The following is a 20,338-nucleotide window of genomic DNA, read 5'->3' on the forward strand; positions in this document are numbered from 1 at the left end:
CTTTCTTGCTTTCTTGCTTTCTTGCTTTCTTGCTTTCTTGCTTTCTTGCTTTCTTGCTTTCTTTTGAATAGACGTTTGAGGGGCACCTGGGTGGCTCAATTGGTTAAGTGTCTGACTTTTGATTTCAGCTCAGGTCATGATCTCAGGGTCGTGAGATTGAGTCCCATGTTGGACTGTGTGCTGAGTGTGGAGCCTGCTTGGGATTCTCTCTGCCCTTCCCTCCCTCTCCCTGCCCCTACCATTCCCCTGCCCACCCTGTCTCTCTCTCAAAATAAATAAACATAAAAAAAAAAATAGTCGATTTTCTCTTCTTCCACTGATGATGCTTGTTACTCAAATTCGTTTGATAGTTTTTTCAATTTTTTATTTTTTTAAGGTTTATTTATTTATTTATTTTTTTATTTTTAAATTGTTTTTTTCAACGTTTATTTATTTTTTTGGGACACAGAGAGAGACAGAGCATGAACGGGCGAGGGGCAGAGAGAGAGGGAGACACAGAATCAGAAACAGGCTCCAGGCTCTGAGCCATCAGCCCAGAGCCCGACGCGGGGCTCGAACTCATGGACTACGAGATCGTGACCTGGCTGAAGTCGGACGCTTTAACCGACTGCGCCACCCAGGCGCCCCAAGGTTTATTTATTTTTAAGAGACAGAGACTGAGCACAAGTGGGGGAGGAGCAGAGAGAGAGAGGGAGACACAGAATCCGAAGCAGGCTCCAGGCTCTGAGCTTCAGCACAGAGCCTGAAGTGGGACTTGAACTCGTGAACCATGAGATGATGACCTGAGCCTAATTCGGACACTTAGCCGACTGAGTCACCCAGGTGCCCCCTTGTTTGATAGTTTTGATTCAGTTCTTCCTCTGAAGGTTTACCATACCTGTTCCTTACTCTGTTGTTACTGTTTTGTTTTTCCTTATTCATGAAACTAGCAAATATTTATTGAGCACCTACTATATTATAGGCTCTGTTCTGTATACTGTGCTATATATTGCATAATATATTCCATATTCTGCACAAAAGACTGACCTAGATTCCTGACCTCATGGCTCTGTCTCATTAGGGGAATCAGACCAGAAATAAACAGACCTACTTTCATATGCTGTGTCTCTTCAAAAAACTAAAGCAGGGTAGACACACGGAGAGTACCCATGTAGGTATGTTGTTTGCTGTCAGAGAGGGTGTAAATACACCTTGTTATTAACCTTGTTCCTTGTGTGGATCCTGTAGGTGCTTGTTGAATCTGCTATTATTTAAGCTTGAAGGCAGGCTGCTGCTGTTTTCTAACCTAATTTTAGAACCCAGGAAGGTTTTATTTTGTGTAGGTTTTCCTTGGTTTAAATGGGAACTTCTCTTACCCTTATTCCTTGGCTTTGGAGAGAATTATAAAATTCCCTGAAGGAACATCTGGGTCAACATTTTTTGTACATGTACCCTCCAGTGCATGTTGCTTTGTGTCTGGCATGTTTATTTCTCCCCAGTTGTTTTCAGCGGGCGTGGGGGGGGGGGGTAGCCTCAGAGTTGGTGTAGGAAGTAGGAGGGAAGTGTAGGAAGTGGGATGAGTAACGTAAGTTTTCTTGTTGGAGTAGACAGAGAGGGGGAGATTTTGTCCTTAAAGTTACTTTCAAGTGGTTAGCCTTGCTAACCGTCCATTGATTACCAAGTAAATACTCATCGGTTCTATAAACTCTGTAGTTCAAGTGTTCTCTGTTTTGGTGGGGAGAAGGACTGTCTGCCTAGAATTAGCATTTGTGTGAACTTGTGTCTTGCTGTGTATTTTCAAGGGTGTTTGATATTTAGGTTTCGCGCTTCTAGAAATGCGGGCCAAATAATGTAATAAACTCCCATAAGTTCCTCTTCTGACTCCACTCATTTTCAGCTAATGGGCAGGCTTCATCTATATTTCTCAACCATTCACGGAAGTATGAAACATGTACAGAAAAGCCGACAAACAGAGAGCACGTCCTCGCATATTAGACACCAACCTCAGGCATGTCATTTCATCCATAAATATTTTGGCATAGATCCCCTAAGAGGAGTTTTTTGTTTTGTTTTGTTTTTTTAAGGAAAACAATACCACTATCTTACCAGAAAGCAATTAAAAACATTTTTTTTAATGTTTATTTATTTTTGAGAGAGAGGGAGAGACAGAATCCGAAACAGGCCCCAGGCTCTGAGCTGTCAGCACAGAGCCCGATGCGGGGCTCAGACTCACAAACTGTGAGATCATGACCTGAGCTGAAGTCAGATGTTCAGCCGAATGAGCCACCCAGGCACCCCTAGAAAATCATTTTTAACATTATAAAATAACCACTGAGTGTTCACATTTCTGATTGTCTTAGTTTATGTGACTCAGGAACCAAAATAAAGCCTATCTGTTGTTATTGGTTGATACGTTTTTATGATTCTTTTCATAGCTAGGTTCCTTCTGCTATTGTCTCTCTCTTTTTTTCCTTTATTTATTTATTTATTTATTTATTTATTTATTTATTTATTTATTTATTTATTTATTGAAGAAGTGGGCAGTAGAGTTTCCCACAATATAAATTTTGTTGAGTGCATCCCCATGGATTGCTAACCTGTCTCTGTCCTAGCTTCTGTATATTTATTGGATTGGGGACTTCGGTATTTTAGTGAAATAATGGGAAAGGTTGTTTCAGGGTCTGGAAGCAAGTCCAACTTTCTTACCCCAGATGGAAATTTTCTTTATAATACCTTTACCTGAATGTTACTCAGACTTTGCTTGAACTCCTGTAGAGATAGGGAAGTCTCTTCTTTACACAAAAGCTATGAACAGATTGCTACAAGTTCAAACTCTAGAGTGAAATGAGTTAGTTTTTAATTTAAGTGCCATTGTGATTTAATTTTACAGTTGAGGAAACTGAGGCATGGGGTGGGGGGCTGAAAGTAAGTTGCCAGGTGTCACAGCTAGTCAGTGGTGCAGCTGGGATTTGAACCTAGGCAGACTCTGTGGTCTAATTCTGTTATGTTTTTCTGCCTTCCTGTCAGTTATTCCCTGTTCCTGCTCTAGCTTATTCAGCTTGAACATCATATTTAATTTTTACCAATTAACTTTGATTCCATTAAATTCCATCCAGGTGTTTTGGAATATTGAGTCTACCATTGGGTATTGTTGTTGAAACAGCAGGGAGTGTACTTTGCTTTATTAGTCTATTTCCCTGTCTGCATCTTGTCTAAGAGTAGTGTGAAAACTGAAATGTTTTAGAATGTCAGCTGCATTAAGACTGTGCGTCCTGAGTATCTCCTTAGTACCTGAAAGAGTACTGGGTCCATACGTAGAATTAGCTCAATAAATACATGCTGAATGAATGAATGAAAAGAAAAGGTATCCACAGTAGTAGTAGCTGGTTGCTGTTCCCAACAACACAGTGTTGTTTTTTTTGTTGTTGTTCGTTTTTAAATAGCTAACCGTTTATAAATTCAAACAATTACTTATGAAGTCATTCAGTAATAAAGGACCTGTTGAATGAACACAAGATTGTGAAGCTGGGGTTCTGAATAATGCTTGTAGTCATATCCTCTTTGTTTCGGTATTTTTTTTAATTTTAAATTTATTTTTAACGTTTATTCATTTTTGAGAGAGCGCGAGTGGGGGAGGGGCACAGAGACAGGGAGACACGGAATCCGAAGCAGGGTCTGGGCTCTGAGCGGTCAGCAGCCCGACGCGGAGCTTGAACCCCACGAACCGTGAGATCCTGACCTGAGCCGAAGTCAGACACTTAACCAACTGAACAACCCAGGTGCCCCTGTTTCGGTATTTTGTTTTGGTTTACAGTAGCTAGGTAACAATAAATCACACAGAGATGCACTTGCAAACATTAACTTTTTGTGGGTTTTTTTTGTTTGTTTTTACACAGTGTATCCTGAAATCTCAGGATATTCTTTCATTAAGCCCCAAAGCTTGAAAGAGAAGCAGGAAATTTTTTATTTCAAAGTGTAACTGACAAGATTTAACATCTAATCACATATCTATTCTTGATTATAACAGTCGGACAAAACCCGCCCTGACTTACCGCACGTGTCGCACCTTGCTGCCCACAGTGGGGCTCTCCATTCAGCGGCAAGGAGCACCACCTGGGAGACAGTGTTGTAGACTCTCAGGTCACCCTCGACACCTGCGAGATCAGAATTGGAACTTTAAGAGTGCCTTGTGATTTAAAGGCACGTTAAGCCTTGAGAAGCGCCGTTAACTTCAGCAGGTGCAGGGGGGTGGCCCTGGGGTTCTGTGTATCCGGCAGGCTCCCACATAACGCTGTTGCCACCAGTCCCTGAACCACGCTTGGAATAGCAAGGTGCCGCAACGCTTTATAGCAGAGAGAAAGTTACACTGTAACTTGCATTGACTCAAGCTGTGACAAGAACAGCTACCCAGCAGGTTGACCTGAATTAACTTGACAGTTATTGAGCACCGAGCAGGTATGCTGTAATGGTGTACTTATTCCCATGTGTGATTTTTTTTTTTATGCATGTATGTGCATACCTGGATTTTTAACAGTTCTGGAGAACTTCGTTCTTTCCAATCTTTGACACATTTTCAACAAGTTCAGATATATGCATAGAGATGGCAGCAAAGGATAAGTGTCAGGTCTGAATTTTTCTGGGGCGTCTGTGTGGCTCAGTTAAGCACTGACTTCGGCTCAGGTCATGATCTCATGGTTCGTGGGTTCAAGTCTATTGTCCGGCTCTGTACTGACAGCTCAGAGCCTGGAGCCCGTTTCGGATTCTGTGTCCCCCTCTCTCTGTGCCCCTCCCCTGCTCGTGCTCTGTCTCTGTCTCTGTCTCTGTCTCTCTCTCTCTCTCTCTCTCAAAATAAAATAAACATTAAAAAAATTTTTTTTAATGAATTTTTCAGGCAGCAGAGGCCAGTGTGCTTGAGCATTTGCATTTCTGTTTTTCGAAATACTTAAAAATACATTTCGAAAGAGAAACAAATATTCAGAACTCTGGAATCTCTCCGTTTGAAAACTGTTCGTAAAGCAAAAAGACTGGACGTTTGTCACTAACATTGTTGACTTTGGGCCCAACACTTAACCTTTCTGGGTCTCTTTTCCTTCATCAATAAAATTAAAGTTTTTGGCTAAATGGTCTCTTCCTTCTGATGAGTTTTTTTTTTTTAAGTTTGTATTTAGATTCATACAGTGTATTTATTTTTTTTTTTTTAATTTTTTTTTTTCAACGTTTATTTATTTTTGGGACAGAGAGAGACAGAGCATGAACGGGGGAGGGGCAGAGAGAGAGGGAGACACAGAATCGGAAACAGGCTCCAGGCTCTGAGCCATCAGCCCAGAGCCTGACGCGGGGCTCGAACTCACGGACCGCGAGATCGTGACCTGGCTGAAGTCGGACGCTTAACCGACTGCGCCACCCAGGCGCCCCAAGATTCATACAGTGTATTTAAATAACGTACAGTGTAGTATTAGTTTCAGGCGTACGATACACTGATTCAGCCTGTCTGTATCACAAGTGCCCTCCTTAATCCCCATCACTTATTTCCCCCCTCCCACCGCCAGTAACCATCAGTTTGTTCTCTGTAGTTAAGAGCCGGTTTCTTGGTTTGCCTCTCTCTCTTTTTTCCCCCCCTTTGCTCATTTGTTTCTTAAATTCCACATAGGATGTGTGAAATCGGATGGTATTTGTCTTTCTCTGACTTACTTCACTTAGCATAGTACTCTTTAGCTCTGACAGGTTCTTAACTTGTGTGCTTCTGTGATGTATTAAGGTTGTCCACAGACCCAGTGAAACCAATGGTGTGAATTCCCATTCAAGTCCAAAGGCCTGAAAACCGTAAGAGCCAGTGTTGTAAGTCCCTGTCCAAGGGCAGAAGGCCGACGTTTTAGTTCAGCAGTCAGCCAGAGGAGGATTCAGTCTTCCTCCGACCTCGGTCCCGTTCATGCCCTTAATGTGTTGGATGATGTGCGCCCACTTTGGAGAGGCCAGTCTGTTTTACTCAGCTGAAAATTAAAATGCAGAGACACCCGCACAGATACACCCAGAAATAAGTTTAACCGGATATCTGAGCATCCTGTGGCTCAGTTAAGTTGACACGTAAAATTAATCATCACGTGTGTCTTACTGGGCAGCCTGATAGAGCTTTATATCTTCATTAAGTCTGATTCCTTGATTAGAGGGGTTGGTGTAGCACAGCATTTTAGAGCCAGGGATTGTAACCAGCAGACAAGGATGTGTCCTTGAGCGGTAACAACAGAGACGTGAGGATCTGTGAAATGGAGGTGATATTGGCGCTTATCCCGTAGTTGGTTTTGAGGATTTGGTGAGGTGATATGTGTAGAGCACTTACTGTATATTGGTCAGTGTGTGTTACCTGTTGCTTGATGAGAAAACAGGTTGGAGAAGAAAAGTAATTTGTCTGAAGTTTAATATTCTGTTAATTATAGCCTTGGATTTGGAAACCAGATCTTCTGATTCTCATTACTGTATCCGCTCAATTCTTTGGGCTATACTTGTTGAAATGCCCCCCTTTGAACTTAAACAACTTTTTGAGCAAATTCTTTAAAATTGTATTTGATCAAAATAGCTCCCCCCAGCCATAGTGCTTTATGTGTCTGTTTTTCGTTAGAATGATTTACGATGATCCGAACAGAGTTTTTGCCTTTACAGTTGATTGTATTCTGTATACTGGGAATCATTTTTTGAGTTTTTTTTAACATTTGCTTTTCTAAAGAGAAATAATGTGTGTGTGTGTGTGTGTGTGTGTGTGTGTGTAAATTGAGTATGTATCAACTATTCTCTCTTTTCTTTACAGTTTTGAATTCTGATATGAATTGGCTACTTTGTTCTATTGTTTCCATCATTTTCAGTTTGCAAATCATTTTTTTTTAAATTTTCTAAAATGTTTTTTATCTGTGTTTGAGACAGAGCGAGCGTGCAAGCACGTGGGGGAGAAGGGGGAGGGACAGAGGATCCAAAGCAGGCTCTGCGCCGACAGCAGAGAGCCCAATGCAGGGCTCGAACCCACGGACCGAGAGTTCATGACCTGAACCGAAGTCAGACGCTTAACTGACTGAGCCACCCAGACGCCCCTTGCAAATCACTTTTTGTTCAAAATTAAGACCAGCAATTTCTCTCATTGTTTATCTTCCTAATTAGATGTGAAGTTGGTCATAAGGTTTGTCTGTGAGCAACTTCAGCTTGACAGCTTGGTTTTATAAGTGTTTTAATATGTTCACTTTGATTTCAGTTTTTAATTTTAACTTTTTAAAACCTTATCTTCTCTTGCAGTTGTAAACAATCCTCGAACAGGAAACCTTGGTGCGCTAATTAAGGTCTTCCTTTCTAGAACCAAAGAACTGAAACTTTCGGCAGAATGTCAGAAGTAAGCTGGCTGATTAAATCATGTTCTCTTTATATTTAGCAATATGAGTATTTTTCATTTTTTGGTGGAAATGGATTATGGTCTTTTTGAAAGCTATAAAGGAATTCTCATTATTAAAAAGTAAAAGAGAGGTTATAATTTACTGTCCAAGTCATTGTGGTGAGGTTATGAATTCTGGAATCTGTTTGATTTCAGCATTTCGGACAATCTTCAGAAATATATTCCTTAAGAAGGTTAATAGCAATGTAATTACTATTAAAAAAGATAGTTTCCCCGCCCCCATTATTATTGCTGTTCATACCTAGTTTAAATTATGACTAAGTTTGAGTATTTCATTCCACATCTGTTTCCTTTCTTCCTTTCCTAGTAGATGAAAGAAAGTTCTGATTAGATATTATAATTTTATTTTTATTTGAATTCCAGTATAGCTAATGTAGATATTAAAATTTTATATTTGATGCCTTGGAAGGTTAATCTTTGATGCCCTCAAGCATTTTTTAAAACCAGTTTTGCTTCCAAACAAATTATATTGAATCTAATTTAAATTTTTCTTGTTGAGTTCCTGCTTACTAATACAAATAGTGACTATTGTCCTGGGCTGCTGGCAGTGCCCCATTTAAAACTTTGGTCGTGTGTTTGCATATAATCTCTTTATGTTACTATATTTAAAAAAAATTTTTTTTTCGCTTTTCTTTGCCCTGCCCACGTGTGGGACAGGTACGAAGTTAAGAACAAAGAGCGGCCATACCTAACGAAAATATTTTTGTTAGGTTGACTCACTAAGTAAAATGTATAGCATGAAACATCAAGTGGATTGGCACAGAGTAATATATCACTAGCCATGAAAAGATAGGGACGCTGTGTTTATATTACAAACGGAATGGGCAAAACGACTGAGAAATCATGAACTGCATGGTGCCCGTGCTCCTGATGAAGTGCTGATTCCCGTGTGGTTTGGTCTTTCCTTTCTAGCCACATCTTCATTTGGCAGACACACAACGCTTTGTTTATTATTTGCTGTCTGCTGAAAGTGTTCATCTGTGAGATGTCAGAGGAGGAATTGCAACTTCATTTCACGTACGAAGAAAAATCTCCTGGCAGTTACAGTAAGTATGGCCTTTGAAGATGTTCCAGGGAGAGCACGTGTAACACAGAAGGATGAAACCTGAGGAATCAAAGCATAGTGTTGAAAATTCTCTCTGTCTTCCCTTGTCATTTTTAAACGACCTGGCACGCTGTCACTCCCTTTTCTACTATATTTAAATGAACCAGAGCTCTCAACGTTCTTTTTTTTTTCCTTTTTCTTTTGAAATAAGGAAGCCGGTAGCAGCGAAGCTTTTACTTATTTTGACTCTGACGCATATGGAAAATAAAATTAAAAACCACAAATATACCTTTCGGAAAACAGGGTTGTCAACTTAAGTATCATTACTAGGGGAATACATTATTAAAGGAGACAACCAATCAGAAGTACGGATTTTAGACATATTGAAGGTTACTTTCATAGGACGCAGCAGTCTCTGGCTCTTTGGGTCTACTTGATCAGAAATAACATTTAAGGGCAGTTTTACGATGCCGAAATGTGTGGTCTTTGTTCGAAGACACAGGGAAATGTTGCTGTTTTCTCCTGATATTGCTGGGTTTTTTGTGTTACTTTTTTTTTTTTTTTTTGGCAGTAGTTAGGAGGGCCTGTAATTTTCAAGATGGTGTTTTATGTCTTAGCATGAAAACTTACAGCCTGGAAAGTAGAAGGGCGGAAAGGGACTGTTATGTGAAATACAGGGAGTATAGGATTTTGTATCTACCCTTCCCGCTGACTTCTCTCTGAGGTTTGCAAAGGCAGTGTTGCTCCTGGTTCTGGGTTCATTTTTCTTTCTTTAAGAGAGAGAGAGAGGTGCAAGTGAGTGAGGGGCAGAGAGAGAGAGAGAAGTGGGGCTCACCCAAAGTGGGGCTTATGTTTACCTGAAGCGCGGCTCGAGCTCACCTGATATGGGGCTCGAACTCATGAACTGTGAGATCATGACCTGAGCCAAAGTCAGATGCTTATCCTGGACTCGTTTTTCAAAATATGTCTCTAGGGGTGCCTGGGTGGCTTATTTGGTTAAGCGTCCAACTCTTGATTTCAGCTCAGGTCATGAGCTCACGGGTTTGTGCATTTGAGCCCTCCATGCAGCTCTGCGCTGACAGCCCGGAGGGAGCCGGCTTGGGATTCTCTCTCCCTCTCTCTCTCTCTGGACTGCCTCTCTCCCCCACCCCTGTGTGTGTGTGTGCGTGTGCGCGTGTGTGTGCGTGTGTGTGTGTGCACGTGTGTGTGTGCGTGTGTGTGCGCTCTCAAAATAATTAAACAAACTTAAAAAACCATGTCTCTGTTCTCATTAGGCTTATTGTCTACCTAGGGTTTTTTTTTTTTTTTTTTTTAATGTTTATTTATTTATTTATTTTGAGAGAGACAGAGACAGCACAAGTTGGGGAGGGGCAGAAATGGAGAGAGAGAATCCCAGGCAGGCTCTCTGCTGAGAGCGTGGGGCTCGTACTCATCAACTAGGAGATCATGACCTGAGTTGAAATCAGGAGTCAGACACTCAACTGACTGAACCACCCAGGCGCCCCCTACCTAGAGCTTTATATGTTGATTCTGAGTTTTAAGAGAGAAATATGTTCAGTTTACTACTGTGATAATCTGTATTTGTTAAACATACATGGATGTTTAAACAGAGCTTTTAATCAGAATTCTGTCTGGCGTGTGTTAATTTTGTTAATGCTAGGCTTCGTTTTTGTGGTACCGAAAGTGCCAAAGCAGCCCTAGTCAGGGAGGTGCAAACCTTTCCACCAAAGGGGTAGCAGCAGGAATGGAGTGCATGTTTGCTTCATGGGGCCTGAGAGCTAAGCCAGCCAAGAACCTACAGACCCAACACTTTGTTTTGCTTTATGTCAAAACAATTATGCATATATTGTACTTTATTTACTTAAAAAATTAAAAAAAAATTTTAATGTTTTATTTATTTTTGAGAGAGAGAGAGAGCGAGAGAGAGATAGAGTGCAAGCAGGGAAAGGGCAGAGAGAGAGGGAGACCCAGAATCCGAAGCAGGCTCCAGACTCTGAGCTGTCATTACAGAGCCCGATGCGGGGCTCAAACTCATGAACCACAAGATCATAACCTGAGCCGAAGTCAGACACTTAACCAACTGAGCCACTCAGGCACCCCTTGACATTTCTACTCATCAGTGGTCTAAGTCCTTTTTACATTTTCTATCAATGTCTTTTTACAGTTTATAAAAGTAATAAAATTAAATGATTGCATACATACTGTTAAATGGTAAAAAAAAAAAAAAAAAAAGACATCGTTATGCAGTACCTAAAAACATCCATTTATCAGCTTGTACGTGCATATCCGCATTAGGTATGCCGAAGGCTGCAGGTGTAGATAGTATGCAGTTTGGTTGTTTGAAGGTTGAATTGACGGAAGTACAGGACCATCTACAAACAATGGAGCGCAGTCAGCTGTGGGATTTTAGGATGGTCGGGTTACCACACCCTACAGGATTTTTGTTCCAATTCCTTGTCAAACTGCTTGCGGCGAGATGGATGTTGCTGGCATGTTCAGGGAAGCCTTCTTTCTGAGGCTAATGTGACTGTCAGTAAGCTCCCAGTTTGTAACAGAAATTTGTGAGGATGTCCTCGGTGAACATTTCCCCACGGGCTGTGGATGATGTGGTAATAGATTGTTTGCTGCGGAGAATTTGTATCCTCTTGTACCTATAACTCTTGGTGCTCTTCCCTGCCTTTGAGAATAGTCAGAGGGGACAAAGCTAGCCCTAGGGGAAACCAGGAAGCCCGACAAAACGGTTTCTGTTTCCCCTTTGCCTTCTGTGTGAGTTCTGTTCCTCCTAGTGTCCTGCGGTTCTCGGTATCATCTTCCATTACCTCCGATACTTAATTTACATTTTGCATCTCCTAAATCCGATATTTGAAGTCCTGAGGGGTTTACATGTGTAGTTTGTTTTTGCAAACACTTTGTTTCCTTATGTATTTGAGGATGTTGGTTGTGAGCTTTTGCTGGTTGGATCTTAATCTGAGGCCCCAAATCAGGGAGGGATTTGCATTTGCTGCTGGAGGGATCTAGGGCTGCATCACCCGAGGCCATTAAGCCTCCTCCAGAGGTTCTGGGCCTAATGTGACATCTCAGGTTCAGCTTCCCAGTGGCAACCCATACGGCCTTGTACCATCGTTCATCATCAGGGTCACCCTACCCTTAGAGTTTGTTTACTGCCCAGTGTTTTACTCTGGATGCAAGCCAGTTTGTTCGCCTGTGGTTGTGCTTTTTGGTTATGGTGCAAGGGTCCTTAGAGATTTCCTTTACTTTCTGGAAGCCCATCAATGCATTAAAAAGAGTTATTTTAGCCAAGAACTACTTGTTTTATATAGGAGGCCTCTTTGGAGTAACTACTCCACTAATATTGCCCCCAGTGGAAGGCAATTATAGTTTATTTACAAACATTTTTACATTTTTTTAAAATGGGGGACGAAGTGGGGTGCCTGGGTGGCTCAGTCAGTTAAATGTCCGACTTTGGCTCAAGTCATGATCTCACAGTCCATGAGTTCGAGTTCTGCGTCAGACTCTGCACTGACAGCTTAGAGCCTGGAACCTGTTTCGAATTCTATGTCTTCCTCTCTCTCTGCCCCTCTCCCACTCATGCTCTGTCTCTTTCTCTCTCTCAAAAATAAATAAACATTAAAAAAATAAAAAAGAATAAATGAGGGAAGAAGCTTTGAAGATTGAGAGACTGAAGAGAGAAGAAAAAAAAAAGAGGGGGAACGAGCTGAAACGAAAGCCCAGGGAAGTGGGGGATGCTAGGATTGAGAGCACAGAGCGGGGTGCTTTGAAGGAGCATACCATGTGTGCCTGTGAGCAGGTGGTGGTGTGGGTGGGCGTTGAGGGGATGAAGGACATGGGTCATGTGCCAAGAGCTGGGGACAGCAGAATCTGGAGCATGGTGGTCAGTTATGGCTGTGCAGAGAGTAGGTAGAAAAGACACTGGAGCTTGTCGGGTCCGTGCAAAGGCTCACTTAACCACGTTTCCTTGGCATAAACTAGTTCAATATAAATTTATTCTAAAAAATCATACTGCCCTCAAGCATAGTGGATTGAAACTACATGTTTATCTTTGCATTCTTCTGAAGCCCCAATAAAACATCAGTAAAAGCACTGTTAGAAAGTCATGATTTTCTTATTAAAGAGGAGGCAGGGGGAACATAGTGTTAACGGTTCACAAGTTGGAAAGTGGAGTAATGGTGAACTCAACTGATCGGTGAAAGCCGAAGAAGGCTACATGCCTTCAGGGTTGGAGAACTCCAGGAAACAGCCAGTTCTTGCCATAGAACCCTGGAAAGGCTGAGGAATTGGAACTGTCTCCGAAGGCAGACACCCAGGAGGAGTGATGGAAAGAAAGAGTGGGTCGCCTAGCTCCTCTCCCCAGCTCTGCGCAGTCAGGAGACCACCCAAGACCACCCCCCTCCTTTGGGCCACCTGGGGAGCTCAGTCGGTTAAGTGTCCAACTCTTAGTTCAGGTCTTGATCTCAGGGTCATAATAAGTTCAAGCCTCGCATTGGCCTCTATGCTGGGCAGGAAGCCTATTTAAAAAGAAAAAACCCACTAGAATCTGTTCTCCAAGAGGCTGAACCAAGATACGGGGGCTCCCTGGCCCAGTGGAGGGGTGGTCTACTGAGAACAGGGCTAAGAGCAAATGCTACAAATGGAGAAGTGAGGCATCTTGACTTGGCTTCCAGGAATGTGGGCACTGGGGTTGTACCCACTATCTCGAAGGTTGATGCATACTCTTCTGGAGAAAATGAACCCAAAACAGGGAAAAGATGTGGAGATGCTGTTGTTTGGGTGTCCCTCAATGGAACAGCTCTGGAACCTCCCCCTGGAGGCAGGCTGTGCCTGTGCACGCAGAAGTTCCATGAACATTGGCTTCCTTCTGGCAAGCAAATGGGGAACCAAGGGTCCTGAGCAGTTGAAAAAAACTTCCAACTTGTGAGAGACCAAAGCAAGGAAAAGACGATCAAGGATAGAATATTTGTGGAAATTAAAAAAATAATCCATAATCATACCTCTCTAACGTAACTACTCTCCTTTTCATTCTCCTCTGGCTGAAAACCTTTTTGAGACTCTTTGGAAGTACCTTCAGAATCCATGATGAATTCATTTAACTAAATGCAGTAAAGGTAAATCTCCCTCCTTTGAAACTAGTTTTGAATTTTTTCAGATGGCTGAGGTGCTTTGGCTCCCATGGCAGCAGGATTTCACTGTTCTCTTCTCTTTGCTTGAGCTACCCTCTAGGGCCTGGAGCAGGCTGTAGCTCAAGAGGTAAACCTGAAATTGTGTAGTGGGTAGGGGAGTTGTTTCTGTCTGGTTTATTTTTGTCTTAGTATAAAACTTAACAGTTTAATTTCATTAGTTGAGTAACGTAAAAAGCAAGTAAAACAGTTGCTGGAAAAAGAACTCAAGAAAGCATGGATTTATTATTTTGAAATATTTAGCATATAAGATTTGTAATCTGTCTTTGCAGAAAAATAAAAGTGCTTCTAGGACCTCCTGAATTGTTCTTGGCCTGACATTAGGCAATACTGTTTTGTGATATTTCTTTTTTCTCTCTTTCTTTTCTGTTATCAGTGGAATAGAATCATTAAACTTTACTAATAGGCTGCTTTCTGATTTCAAACTATATCACAAAGCTGTAGTGATCGAAACAGTGTGGTATTGGCATTAAAGCAGATACAGATCAATGGAACAGAATAGAGAGCCCAAAAATAAACCCACGCATATGTGGTCACTTAATTCGTGACAAAGGTGCCAGAAATATACAATAGAGAAAGGACAGTCTCTTCAGTAAATAGTGATGGGAAAGTTGGACAGACACGTGCAAAAGAATGAAACTGGCAATCCCTATAAAAACACCACCAGCATTCTTCACAGAGCTAGAACAAACAATCCTAAAATTTGTATGGAGCCAGAAAAGAATAGCCAAAGTAATCTTGAAAAAGAAAACTGATGCTGGAGGCATCACAATCCCGGACTTCAAGCTGTATGACAAAGCTGTAATCATCAAGACAGTATGGAAATGGCACAAAAGCAGACACTCAGATCAATAGAACAGAATAGAGAATCCAGAAATGGACCCACAAACGTATGGCCAACTAATACTTGACAAAGCAAGACAGAGTATCCAGTGGGATAAATAAAGACAGTCTCTTCAGCAAGTGGTGCTGGGAAAACTGGACAGCGACATGCAGAAAAATGAACCTGGACCACTTTCTTACACCATACACAAAAGCAAACTCAAATGGATGAAAGACCTAAGACAGGAAGCCATCAAAATCCTCGAGGAGAATGCAGGCAGAAACCTCTTTGACCTCAGCTGCAACAACTTCTTATTCAACACGTCTCCGGAAGAAAGGGAAACAAAAGCAAAAATGAATTATTGGGACCTCATCAAAATGAAAAGCTTCTGCACGCAAAGGAAATAATCAGCAAAACTAAGAGGGAGCCAAAGGAATGGGAGAAGATATTTGCAAACGACATATCAGATAAAGGGTTAGCATCCAAAATCTATAAAGAACTTATCAAACTCAACACCCAAAAAACAAATACTCCGGTGAAGAAATGGGCAAAAGACATGAATAGACACTTCTCCAAAGAAAACATCCAGATGGCCAAACAACACATGAAAAAATGCGCCACATCACTCATCATCAGGGAAATACAAATCAAAACCACAATGAGATATCACCTCACACCTGTCAGAATGGCTGACATGAACAACTCAGGCAACGACAGATGTTGGCCAGGATGCAGAAAAGGGGGATCTCTTTTGCACTGCTGGTGGGAATGCAAACTGGTGCAGCTACTCTGGAAAACAGTCTGGAGGTTCCTCAAAAAATTAAAAATAGAACTACCCTACGACCCAGCAGTTGCACTACTAGGTGTTTATCCAAGGGATAAAGATGTGCTGTTTCGAAGGGGCACATGCACCCCAATGTTTATAGCAGCGCTATTGACAATAGCCAAAGTGTGGAAAGAGCCCGTATGTCCATCGATGGATGAATGGATAAAGATGTGGTATGTATACACACACACACACACACACACACACACACACACACACACACACATATACACACAATGGAGTATTACTCAGCCATCAAAAAGAATGAAATCTTGGCATTTGCAACTATGTGGATGGAACTAGAGGGTATTAGGCTACGTGAAATTAGAGAAAGACAAATATCATATGACTTCACTCATATGAAGACTTTAGGATACAAAACAGATGAACATAAGGCAAGGGAAGCAAAAATAATATAAAAACAGGGAGGGGGACAAAACATAAGAGATTCTTAAATATAGAGAACAAACAAGAGGTTTGCTGGAGGGGTTGTAGGAGGGGGGATAGGCTAAAGGTAAGGGTCATTAATCTATTCCTGAAAAAAATATTGTTGCACTCTATGCTAACTTTGATGTAAACTTAAAAAAATAAATAAAATAAATAAATAGAATGAAACTGGACCCCTATCTCATACTAAACACAAAAATTAATTCAAAGTGGATTAAAGGCTTGAATATAGGACCTGAAACCATAGAACTCCTAGAAGAAAATATAGGTGGTAAGCCCCTTGATATAGGTCTTAGAGATGACTTTTTTGAATCTGACCCCAAAAGTGAAAATAAACAGGTGGGACCACATCAAACTAACCAGTTTCTACCCAGCAAAGGAAACCATCAAGAAAATGAAAAAGCAACTTACTGAATGGGAGAAGTTACTTGCAAGTCATACATCTGATAAGGGGCTAATATCCAAAATATAAAAGGACTCAGCACCTGGCTGGCTCAGTTGGTGGAACATAGACTCTTGATCTCAGGGTCATGAGTTCAAGCCCAAGTTGGGCATAAAGCTTACTTAACAACAACAACAACAAAAAAGCCTAAGGATTCAACAGTTTTTGACCTCTTTTCGGGTTATTGCAGTGCATGGCACCACAAGCTGCAAAGCCTCCCGTAACACCCTGTACGAGGCGGTGCGGGAAGTCCTGCACGGGAACCAGCGTGGGTGCCGGAAGTTTTGGGAGATGGTGGAGCTGCATCTCACCTTGAATATCTGTGGCTCTCAGAAGGACAAATGCTTCTTGGGCACCATTGGGCTTAAGTCCACTCCCTGCCTGAAGTTCTCTGTATGTGTTTTGGGGGACCAGCAACACTTGATGAGGCCAAGGCTGTGGATATTCCCCACATGGACATTGATGTGCTGAAGAACTCAACAGGAATAAGAAACTAGGCAAGAAGCTGGCCAAGAAGTATGATGCCTTTTTGGCTTCATAATCTTTGATCGAGCAGATCCTGTGAATCCTGGGCCCGGGACTTAATAAGGCTGGCAAGTTCCCTTCCTTGCTGACCCACAGTGAGAACATGGTGGCCAGAATGGATGAAGTGAAGTCCACGATCAAATTCCAGATGAAGAAGGTGCTGTTTCTGGCATGAACGTTATAGATGATAAGCTTGCATACAACAGCTATCAGTTTCCTGGTGTCATTGCTCAAGAACAATTGGCAGAAATTCTGGGCTTTCTACTTCAGGAGCGCCATGGGGCCCCAACATCTGTACTAAGGCACAGCTTAATAAACCATAGTGCTATCATAAATATGTAATATATATATACATGTACATATATATACACTATGTATAATATATATATATACACACATATGTATTATATATTATATGGTACAACTCAATAGGGAAAAATAATCTGATTACAAATGGGCAGAAGATCTGAATAGACATTTTACCAAAGAAGACAGATGGCAAAGAGGTACATGAAAAGATGCTCAGCATCACTAATTATCTGGGAGATGCAAATCAAAACCTCGGTGAGATATCACCTCACACCTGTTGGAATGCCTCTGGTCAAAAAAGGCTAGAAATAGCAGTGTTGGCAAGAATGTGGAGAAAAGGTGAGCCCTTGTGTACTCTTGGTGGGATTGCAGCACACTGTTGGTGTAACCACTATGGAAAACAGTATGGAGATTACTCAAAAAAATTAAAAACAGAACTACCCTATGACCCAGAAGTTCCATTTCTGGGTATTTGAAAAAAAGGAAAACACTAATTAAAAAAAATGTATGTACCTGCATGTTCATTTCAGCATTATTTGCATTACCCAAGATATGGAAATAACCTACGTGTCCATTGATGGATGAGTGGACAAAGATGATGTAGTATATATACACAATGGGATATTATTCAGCTATAAAAAACGAAATCCTGTCATTTACCGACAATGTGGATGAGCCTTGAGGGCATTAGGCTATGTGAAATAAGTCAGAGACAAATACCATATGATCTCTCTTATATGTGGAAGCTAAAAAATATTATACATATATCAGGCTCATAGATGGAAAGAACAGATTGGGGGATTGGGGGTGGTAGAAGTAGGTACATTTATTTATTTTTTTAGTATAAATTGAATGCAAAAAAATAACAAAAGTAGAATTTAAGAGGATAGAACTTTCATTTGGCCTAGACTCTAAGTACGTATTATGCAGTACAATACCTTGTCGCATATATATTCTATTTAGTTAGTGGTTACTCACTAAAATCTGTTTCTGAACTTTTTACAATGTACCACGAAACTGTTTTCTACTCTTTTCTGTTATCAACAGTGTTTATACTACTCAACTGAGAAATAAAAAAGGCGTATTTTTATTAAACCTGGAAGACTATATTATCCTTGAGTATAATTAGAAACATTTCCATTTGATTGTAGTAATAGCAGGCAGCCGGAATGATTGCAGATTTTATTGGAATGTGTGGGGCACAGGCTTACAAATAGTGTAATACATTAAAATGTAGATCAGTTTTCATTTTAGAAAAGAGTGAGTCCATCTGCTTTCCCTTAACTTATGATTATTTTATAGAAGCATGTTCAATTTTGCTCATTAGAAGTTTCAATATGATTTTTAATATTTTAGAATAATTCCAGGACCCCCTGGGTGGCTCAGTCGGTTGGGTGTCCGACTTCAGCCCAGGTAATGATCTCGCGGTCTGTGAGTTCGAGCCCCACGTCAGGCTCTGTGCTGACAGCTCGGAGCCTGGAGCCGGCTTCGGATTCTGTGTCTCCGCCTCTCTCTGCCCCTCCCCCACTTGTGCTCTGTCTCTCTCTATCAAAAATAAATAAAAAATTTAAAAAAAATTTAGAGTAATTCCAATATTAGTTTCACAAATAAAACTGCCAATTACAGACTTTACCATGGTTTTCTGAATATAAGTTTATAGTAAATACAATCCAGCTTATGTGTCCTCCACCTTAAGGAAGTTAGTTTTGCTCTAAGCTTTTGAGGCACTTTGGGAACCTGTTTGTGGCATATGGCTCTGTTAGTTCTTGATTATATTTTTAATACTTGTGTTTGGCACGGTGTGGCTTTAAGCAGCATTTAGAAACTGGCAGCTTTCTACATGCAAAAGGAAACGGCAGTGAGCTCTCTGTGTTTTAATATTTCCATGCTACCTGATTTAAATGACCCATAGGTTTTTCTCTGGCTGCTGCTTTGTTTTCCTTTAGTGCTGTTTCTTTCCCTCTTCCTCGAGTGAGTGCTTTTTTCATGATTTTCTCCCTCTCCCTTTCCCCTCCTACTTTGGTGGAAGGTATTTGATTTTAACAGTATCTTGCTCTCCTCTGGTTCCCTCCCCAAGGAGCGTGTGGTGTTTTAGCACGTACTGCATGGGGACTGAACAGCTCAGTTTCAAGTGGAGATGCCTGGAGTTGGAAGGGACCGTGGCTGTCATCTGGTCTTTGCTCCTTCCCCTGGCGTCACTCATAGCGACCAGAGAAGCAGGGTTAGGGCTTCAAAACGGGGAACCCCTGGTATAGAAGTAGGATTTCAGTGGCCTTGTTCTGCATAATACTCACAATAACAGTTTCTATTTATTCATTGTTTGAGGTTATTTCTAACTTAGGTAGTTTTCTCTTTTTAATTTTAATTTTAATTTTTAACTTTATTTAAACCCAAGTTAGTAACATGTAGTATAATAATGGTTTCAGGAGTAGAATTTAGTGATTCATCACTTACATACAACACCTAGTGCTCAGCCCAGCGAGTGCCTTCTTTAATGCCCATCACCCATTTAGCCCACCGCCCTACCCAACACCCCACCAGCAACCTTCAGTTTGTTCTCTGTATTTAAGAGGCTCTTATGGTTTGCCTCCCTCTCTGTTTTTGTCTTATTTTTCCTTCCCTTCCCCTATGTTCATCTGTGTTGTTTCTTGAAATCATATATTTGTTTTTCCCTGACTGACTTATTTCCCTTAGCATAATACCCTCTAGTTCCATCCATGTTGTTGCAAATGACAAGATTTCATTCTTTTTGATTGCTGAGTAATATTCCATTGTATGTAGATATATACACATCACGTTTTCTTTACCCATTTGTCAGTGGACATTTGGGCTCTTTCCACAATTTGACTATTGGTGACAGTGCTGCTATAAACATTGGGGTGCACGTGCCCCCTTCAAATCAGCATTTTTTATATCCTTTGGATAATACCTAGTAGTGCAATTGCTGTGTCTAATATTTTTAATTTTTTGAGGAACCTCCATACTGTTTTCCAGAGTGGCTGCACCAGTTGGCATTCCCTATTTTTTCTTTCTTTCTTCTTCTTCTTTTTTTTTTTTTTTAGAGAGTGAGCACAAGCAGGGGAGAGGAGCAGAGAGAGAGAGAATCTTATGCACACTCCATAGTGTGGAGCCTGTCGCGGGGCCCGATCCCACGACTCTGGGATCATGAGTTGGTCACTCAACCAACTGAGCCACCCAGGTGCCCTTCTAAATGGGATATTTAAGTCAAAGACTTGTAGTATGCGTTCATGAATGTGTAACATATCACTTTCATGTGTACCTAACACAGGGTATTTCATATCTCTCCCCTCATTC

At 41.2% G+C, this 20,338-nt stretch overlaps 1 protein-coding gene and 1 pseudogene across 5 annotated transcripts in view; both read left to right on the forward strand.

Annotated features, from left to right (window-relative positions):
* The window catches only part of DYM (dymeclin), a 360,650-nt gene that overhangs the window by 64,620 nt on the left and 275,692 nt on the right, over positions 1-20,338 (forward strand). For all 5 annotated transcript variants that reach the window (XM_040478872.1, XM_040478871.1, XM_040478874.1 and 2 more), the window contains 2 exons: positions 7,258-7,351; positions 8,324-8,457. In XM_040478872.1, coding sequence (XP_040334806.1) covers positions 7,258-7,351; positions 8,324-8,457 — 228 coding nt within the window. The remainder of the gene's footprint in view (positions 1-7,257; positions 7,352-8,323; positions 8,458-20,338) is intronic.
* LOC121033227 (60S ribosomal protein L10a-like) lies at positions 16,325-17,028 on the forward strand (annotated as a pseudogene).

The sequence above is a fragment of the Herpailurus yagouaroundi genome, unplaced genomic scaffold (assembly GCF_014898765.1).
Source record: "Herpailurus yagouaroundi ecotype Mexico unplaced genomic scaffold, PumYag 142, whole genome shotgun sequence".
Classification (NCBI taxonomy): Eukaryota; Metazoa; Chordata; class Mammalia; order Carnivora; family Felidae; genus Herpailurus; species Herpailurus yagouaroundi.